Raw genomic sequence first — 8,497 nt, forward strand, 5'->3', positions numbered from 1 at the left:
AAGCAAGGAGGCAATGCTGTAATGAGACTGAGGAGCAGACGTCTGCATTAGATGAGAGGTGCAGATCACTTCCAACAGAAGAGTTTGCCTAGGACTCAGATGAAGTTTTTACATAACGTTGCATCTCTCCGCACAAGACATTCTCCAGACTCAGCTAGTTCTTACAAAAAGGACACCTAAAGATATGTCTTGAAGTTGTAGCCCATGAATGCAGCTAAGGCAGACGCTGAACAGGACTGACAGCTTCTCCTCTCACTTTGTGAAGTAACTGTAGTCAAGTGCTTTGAGACATAAGAGGTTTTTTTAAAAAAAAACACACTTACCCCAAAATAAAAAAGTCCTGTCAGCTGCCAGGGCAGAAGGCAAGTCACCATGACCACAAGCTGCTCCTCACATTGTCCGTTATCAGGCATGTTGAAAGATCGGCAAAGGAAACCCAGTAATCTCTTGCCACTGAGCTACCTGCTCACAGGGAAGATTCTTCCCAAGGACCAGTTCCCGAGAGCACAAAAAGTAAATATTCTGAATACTCTATTTAATAAAGGCATAATGTTCTCTCTACGGCCATTTTCAACACCTCTATTCTTTTGGCCCCTGCAGCACCACCTCTGACAAATTCTACACCCTAAAAAACACAAAAAGCATGTACCGATTTCCAAATTAGTACTCTTCAATTTACTGTCCCTTTCCTCCTATAGGATTAGGGAGACCAAGCAACACAATCCAGACTACTCTATACACGGTTCATGAACGCAAGCATGTAGGTGAAACATGCTCAGGAGACATCCCAGAAGCAGGCATTCCTAACCTCAGTTTTTTTTCATAAAGATATTTCCATGTCTGTAAGTACCTCTACCATGTCACTCCACTTTCTACTGCTTTAAGAATGGGTGAAAAGAGCAGGCAAATATTTCAGTTCAACACAGTCTACAAATACATACGGAGACAGCAACAGAGAAGCCTGAAAAAACCCACACTTTCTTCGGATCAGAATATCAGAAAGATTTTTGCTTTCTAACCACCACAGCAGCCTCCCACCACAATTCTGTGTCTACCTCACTTGTCCCATACTTTTGTTAGCTCCAAACTCACCAGATTCAAATATGTTCTGCGTTAAAAAGAATTGCTGAATGTTATCTGCCATTAGGCATGTCACTCATCTTGCTTTTCAAGTTCTCCCAGGCAAGCTCTCCAGATGCTCCTGGATTTAATTAAACTCCTAATTGCTTTTTGAAAGTCTCCTCGCTATACCATTCCACTCACTTGCTTTCCAGAATTGTTATGATACATTATTTAATTACAGGACAAAAAGCCCCACTTCATTCAAGCCCTTGTCCTGCATCATAGACAACAACACAGTTTTGTAGGCACTCTGAGGGCTGTGCAGGGAATGAGACTTTTATATTACTCCTCCCTAACTCATTAGAGAAACTGGAAGATGTCATGAACACAGGGAAAGGTCAGGTTTGCTATTTAGCAAATATTTATTCACTGCTTCTTACAACAGAAGGGGCAGCCACTGAAGTTAACAGGCAAAATGAAATTACCTTTCCATAGGCTTTGACAACCAAGTACATAAGTGGGTTGAAAAAAGGATTGGACAATTTGTGGAAATCGAATGCACTGCTGATTTAAGCATGGTAATACAGCATCCCTTTGCCTGCAAAAGCATTAGGCTCCCATGGATGGAAATTGGGGTGCATCCACCCACAGCACTAGCCTGACAAGTTCAAGGTGTTCAGGACTCAGAGCTTTGCAGGCACAGGGTGGATTTACCATACCCGAGCCACAGCGTCGACCCAGCCAGAAGACACCAGGCTCGCTGCACGGGAGCGGTACATCGCTCTGTGCCTTCCTCAGCAGCCTTAAGGAGAACTTTGGGGATCTGGGGAAGCGGGCTGGGAACGCTGGAGGTACTGCTTGCGGGACTGATGAACACTCCTTTATGGTTAAACTGACTAAAGCTGCAATTTGAACATACTCGGAGGGGAATAAAAGTTAAGCTATAAGCAAAATAACCCACCTCAAATTTATTTATTAAAGACTCTCTCTACTTGTAATCTGCAGAATGGAGTCATCGGACTCAATTACAGATTTCCTTTGCATGGTCTGAGGTCGCAGATTGGTTGTGGGCACTGTACGGGCATTTGTTGGTACCAAAGATGCCACAGTATGCAGACATACTGCTGTTAGATTGCACACTATGATACAAGCACAAAGGAACTGAATTAAGGCAACTTAACTTTGGCATTACTCCAGTTTTAACATCTGACTTCCAGGCAGCACTTTTTTATCTCTTTTGGTCCTGTATTTGTTTTTACATACCTCTGATTCTTTGAGGCATCAATGCTTGACACGCTGGAAATGGATTATTTATAAATCAACAACAGGGAAGAGGCATGCTCGTTTCAAGAGCTTAGAGACCAAAGAGCATTCCTAGTGAATTCAAAGTAATTTATAGGGTTTATTTTGAACGCTTAACACAATCACCAACACCTTTGCCTTCGCTGGCATGTTGCCTTGTTTTTTTGCATTTGCTAGCCTCAGCCAGTCTCAGTTGACAACATGTTTATCATACCTTCTCCCGTGTGAACAAAGCTTTATTCCTACCACAGACCCCCTGCCTAAGGCCATTTCTGACCCAGGAATGCTGTTCTCATCGCTGCTCGGCCCGTATCTACATTGTAGAAATGCCTTTTTGGCAATAAGATAAGGCACACGGGCAGCGGGCCCCTTGCTCGGCGTCTGGTGTCGATAACGCGGGCGGCTTCACTACAATGAAGGCAGGAAGGTCAGCGCCATACCCCGCACACGCATTTAACTCCAGGGACGCGGAAGCTCATGCCCGTCAGGATTTCACAGCGAGACGAACAACTTCACACACCCGACCTGCCATAAAACCACGCGCAATGCTGACAATCCCTGCCCTGGCAACGACCGCAAAAAAACCAACCCAACAAACCCACAAGCCTTTTTCTGCAGGGAGCGAGGGGCAGGCCTGCAGCAAACGGGCTCTTCTGGAGAGCCCAAGCCATCACTTGTTTTTTCCACCCTGCAGAAGAAAGAGGGAAAGGCCCGTGCAGCCACCTAGGTCGGTGCGGGGCTGGGGTATTGCCTTACGGCTTTGGGACGCCGCCAGCCCGCTCCCCTCCCGCTTCACCTCGGGCAGCTCGTCCCCGCTTCCCCCGTGCCTCAGCCCTCCACCTGCCCTTGGAATGCCCATCATCCCCGTCCCAGGGAACCGTGGCGGGAGTCGGACAGGGGGGACACCCACCCGGCCCCGGCCCCGGCCCCGGCCCCTTCCCCACCGGCTCCGGCCGCCCTCACCTGTTCTGGGGGCGGATGCCCAGCAGGTAGCTGCGCCGGTCGGGCCGGGAGGCCCAGGCCGCGTTCTCGGCCTCCTCCGCCCCCTCGACGCCGTCCGTTCCCCGCCCGGAGAGGCCGGCGAGGGCCCGGCGGGGCGAGCCCATGGCGGCGGCCGGGCTACGGCTGCCCCTGCCCCCGCCGCCGCCGCTGCTGCTGCCCGCCCTGTCAGTCACCGCCGGCATTTATAGCCGCCCCGCACATGCCGCTGTCAGTCGGGGGCGGCGGCGACATGACGTGACGGCCGCGGCCCGGCCCGGCCTGGCCCGGAGTTGGCGGCCCGGCCTCCTCCTCCTTCTCCTCCTCCTCCTTCCATCACTGCCAGCTCGAGTTCATCTCCTTGGGAGAAAGGGTGTTGTGGTTTTTTGTTTTATAATAGCCTCCACACACACACACACACACCCACACACCAGTTTTGGGGGATTTCTCGTGCCTCGAAGATGTCTCAGGATCTGCTAAAAACATTCCCCCAGTTTCTTGCAGGCACAAGGCTCCTGCCCCGGCCAGCGGCACCGCTCAGCGTGGCCGCGGCAGTCACATCCGTGCGTCGGCCTCGGCAGCATCTCACGCCTTGGCAGCCTGGTTTGTATCCTGGGCCACCCGGGAGGAGGTCTGTGATGGTATTTATTCGGTCTTCATGAAAAGGACAGCACAAGAGAGGGCTATAAAAGGTGGGTACTTGTCACAAACTATTACCAGCAGCGATTTAATACCAAATGAAAACATAACGCGTAATAAAATGGGATTTATTCTTGTTCCGCCTTCGTCTTACCTGTCAAGCTCTTGTATCGTGCGCCGCAGGCATGTCACTGGTGGCGCCACATCTCTCCGGCACCGGATTGACGGATGGAGCAGATTTGCTGTGAATCGGCCACCTGCCCACAACTGCACAGCAGCAATTGCTGCAGAAGTGGGGAGATGATGGTATAGAGCTCCAGACCGGGAAAGGCAACAGGCTTTGAGCTGATCCCCCCTGGGCAGGAGAGGTAACGAATGCGGCAGCAAGCAGTGGAGCAGGCGATAGCCGTGTGGATCACTTGGTGCAGGACACCCCTGATTCCTCTTTCCCAGCAAACACTGTGATTTGGAAGGTGACTTTGGATAGGGACAGGCACAGGGGTATTCATGGACATAGACAGCGTGTGTATCATCTATACAGGTACAGGGGCGTGCACAGAGGCACACAGTGTGTGCACCACCTGTGCACAGGCACGGCGTGTGCACAGACACACACACACACACAGTGTGTGCATCAGGTCGATACAACCCAGCTTTGACCTAAGCTGTTCTTGTCACTGGTATATCAAACCTTGGTCCAGATGGAAGGAGTGGTTACAACTTGAGCCAAATCTGCACGTGGAGAAACTGATGTCCACCAAGAGAACTGCCAAACCCAGCAGATGCCCAAGCCTGGGCATATGGGAAGGCAGTGACATCTGTGGACCAGGGGTTTGGGGAGAAGTTTGCAGGGAGAGGCGGTGACTGTGGGGGATCCAGCCATGCAATCTAGTAAAGTGGTGCTTGCAGACAGCACCAGACCCAAAGCCAGGACCCCCAAGTAAATTTTACTTTCATATAAAGTTTCTTTGATCCTGTTGACCTGTCAGAGTCAGCGTATACTGGGTCAGCAATTTGGGTTTTGTGGTTGCAGTAGTTATGATGTGGTCCTAAGCATTCCAAATCTGGATTTATCCAGTTGGATGACAGTGGCCTGATCAGACTTGTAGTTCTTTCACACAAGGCCCAGTGAAATTCTTTTCTCAGCTCCGATCTCAGGATAGTCTTGCATTTGAGCAGTGTTTTGGAAGGAGCCTTCTGTCATCTCAGGAGCAGGTATTGGAGTTTATTTGCTTTTGGCAGGCCACAATGGCAGGTGATTACATTATCAGGCATGTAAATAGCTGGATTTGTGATACCAGAGAGGATGCTTGGTCTTGGCAAATGCAAAGGAGATGGACCTCAAAGACATTTGGATGTGGTCCTAGGAAATACGGGGAAAGAAGGTGGTCCCAGAGGACTGACGGCAGATCTCACCTTCACCAGGCAGTAAAAGAGCAGATGAAATTGCATAAAACAAACATAGTATGATCCACAGGGGAAACAACGATACTCATTTTCGATAGGCAGCAGTGGGCTCTGTGTGGGCTAATGGCACTCAGGAATAATCCGTCTCAAACAGAATACAGTAGACCTGAAAAAAATCCCAAACTCGCAGAAAGGCAGCAAGGATGACCAGAGGTCCACACTGGCTGCTGCATGAAGAATAACTACATAGACTGGGACTCTTCAGCCTGGAAGGAACAACTGAGGTGCATATGACTGAGGTATACACAGCTGTGAGGGAGAAGGAGAAGAAGACCAGGGGCATCACATGAAATTAGCAGGAGGTAAAATCAGTAAGAGGGAGATGCTTGCTCCCTCACCTTGGCATTAAGCTGCTTCCACACATTGCTGCAGCTGCTCAATGTCAAGAGGGGTTAAGAAACCCCATAGGACAAATCTGTGGAAGGAAAATCTCTTGAGGTTTCCTCAGGACAAAAATACTACCTTTGGTTCAAGAAGTCTTTGAGCTACAAAAGAATATTCACTGTGTGTATGGTCCAGTCTCACACCCTTTGCTGTGCCCTGGCTGGTGCACAAATGTGGGAGGCAGCATGCTAGGCTGGGAGGACCCAAGGTGGCATTCTCCTGCTCCCATCTCTTTCTCTGAAAGGAGGAGGACTTTCAGGTCCCACACCTTCAGGAAACCTGAATTCAAGTTCCAGCATATGAATTACATGTTATTTTACCATCTGGTCACCGTGAGCCCTACCTCTCAGGGTGTTGATCTGATAGAGCGGAGCCCAGACCATCTTGAGAAGGGTGTCCAGAACAGACAGGTCTCTGTGTCGGACCTGGAACTTTGTCTGATTTCAGACTCCCAAATACAGGAAAGACACTTACACACTGGAGTGAGTCCAGTGAAGGCCACCAAGATGGTTAAGGGAGCTCAGGAACATGACATAGGAGGAGAGGATGAGAGAAACTGGGTTTAAGTCTTCAGGGGAGGGCTAAATGGAGACCTCCTTGCTTTCTTCAACTACCTCATGGGAGGGTGTGACCAGACAGAGCCAGACACTTCCCAGAGATGCAGAGTGATAGAGTGAGAGGCAAAAAATGCAAGTGGCAAGGAGGAAAGTTCTGATTACATATTAGGAAAAGAAATTGCCCTGTGAGGGGGATCAAACAGCACAACAGTGTCCCAGAGAGGTGAGCGATCTCCATCCTGGGAGACAGTCATCTGTGGATGGGACAAGGTGCCAAGCAACTGATTGACTTCCTGCTCAGAGCGGGAGGCTGGACCAGAGACCTCCAGAGGTCCCTTCCCAGCCTAGTCACACCGTGGTGCTGTGCCTTACCCCGGTAACAGAGGGAAACCTGGATGGTGAGCACATGTTTAGCTCGACTGTGGTGAGACAAAGCCTGCTGTGGTGTTTGATCCTCCACCCCAGGCACATGGTGGATGTATTTTTTTCCACCCTTTCAGGCTGTGAATGGTCCTTGTGCCTGTTGCCCTGCTGAGACAGAGTTTCCTCTTACAGCATCTGCTCTACCGTCTTCTTGTTCACAGAGTGACAGTGCCCTCTGCTCCCGTCTCCATTTGGAAATGCACTCTCTCACCGTTTAGTTTTTGAAGCCTAAGGCAGTTAGCCACAAGGCTTCAATTCTTGTTAGCAAAGCTTTCCTCTGCTGCCTGAAAATCCAGCACTGACTCACAGCGAGAGTCGCAGATGTTTTCTTACTCCTCTCACAGAATATATCCTTCCCTTTCCCACCCTGCACGCGTACCCATAGGATCCGCCCTTTCTAAAATCACAGGCTTCTTCCTGCTCTCCAACATGATGTCAGCAGGCTCTCTCCCCTGGTTCTTCACCAAATATTCATGCAGACTGTGCCAGGGCAGGGGCTCTTACAGAGGACAAGTACGATGGACTTTTTGTCTAGGTATTTGATGGAGGATGCTCTCTCTGAAGTCCAGAGAAGCAGTCTGTGGGGAACGCAGCAACCACCGGCTGTTTGAAGAGATGCTGCATCAACCAGAAGTGTCATCTTTAGCTCTGGGAGAGTGCTGGGGTTAATTTAATGATCATTTTTATTAGCTACCCACACTGCATTTATAATAACTCTGCATCACAGGCATGACATGGAGCTACTGGCACATACTCAGCCAGAACCTTCATTTGCAATCCATTAATATGTCTATTTCAAACCTGCAAGGGTGTATTTCCAAATGCTTGGCTGGACCCTGTAGAAATTGAGAAAAAGGAGGGTCTGTGTGATCTGGGGAGATGAGCACAACGAAAAGTCCTATGAGTCTATGCTAAGCATCACCTTCCCTGTATCCAGGAAAGGAAAGGACCAGTCCCTGTAGGAGCAGGGATTGCTCTGGATTGTATTGGATGGACAGGGTGTAGCACGTTTTTCTACTTTTGCAGGAGCACAGCATGACTGTCCCATCCTGCACAGAGGAAAGGATGCAGAGGGAGAAAATCCTTCCTCCATACACCAGCTGCGTTGGGTTTGGCTTTTTCCTACCATCTTCTTCCCCACCCCTTGTAAGAGAAAAGCAGCAGGTAGAGGTGCATCCCTCAGCCTTGCTTAGTCCCTCCAACCCTATGGCATGGCTCAGCTTTGCCCTGGGTTCCCTAGGGAACCCTGTGGAGGTGATCCCTGACCGCTCTCAGCCACAACTCCTCTCCACCATCCTGGAGACCTGCCTGCGCCCTCCCACACTGCCACTGAAGGCACCTGGGAGAGACATCCCTGATGGCCTTGCTTTTCCTTGGTCGGCCCCCTTCATTGCCACTGCTGCAGCCCCGGGGGAGAGAAATATCAACAAGGGAGCAAGAGTCCCTCTCACAGTTTCTTCTCCAGATAGTCTGTGGTCGCCCTTCTGCTGAAATCCTGGTCCCCGTCACTCCTGGCACCATGGGGACCTGCTGCCCAGGACCATTGGCCTGGGGAGAAGCCAGCCTGGTGGGAATTGGTCGGTCCCGGGGCTGGGAACCAGTCAGTGAGGCCCCTGCAGTCCTGAGCCCAGACCCGCTTCGTCCCCTTGGCTTTGCGTCACACTCCCTGCCCAGTCACTTCAGAG

The 8,497-nt window shown here is 50.4% G+C and overlaps 1 protein-coding gene across 3 annotated transcripts in view; it reads right to left on the reverse strand.

Moving 5' to 3' along the window:
* The window catches only part of ALPK3 (alpha kinase 3), a 34,416-nt gene extending 30,850 nt beyond the window's left edge, over positions 1-3,566 (reverse strand). For 2 of the 3 annotated variants that reach the window (XM_049812924.1, XM_049812923.1), the window contains exon 1: positions 3,328-3,566. In XM_049812924.1, the coding sequence (XP_049668881.1) occupies positions 3,328-3,548 (221 nt within the window). In that variant the 5' untranslated portion in view covers positions 3,549-3,566. The remainder of the gene's footprint in view (positions 1-3,327) is intronic. The other variant, XM_049812925.1, reaches the window with a different exon arrangement.
* Between the last annotated feature and the right edge of the window lie 4,931 nt (positions 3,567-8,497).

Source organism: Accipiter gentilis, chromosome 10, assembly GCF_929443795.1.
Source record: "Accipiter gentilis chromosome 10, bAccGen1.1, whole genome shotgun sequence".
Classification (NCBI taxonomy): Eukaryota; Metazoa; Chordata; class Aves; order Accipitriformes; family Accipitridae; genus Astur; species Astur gentilis.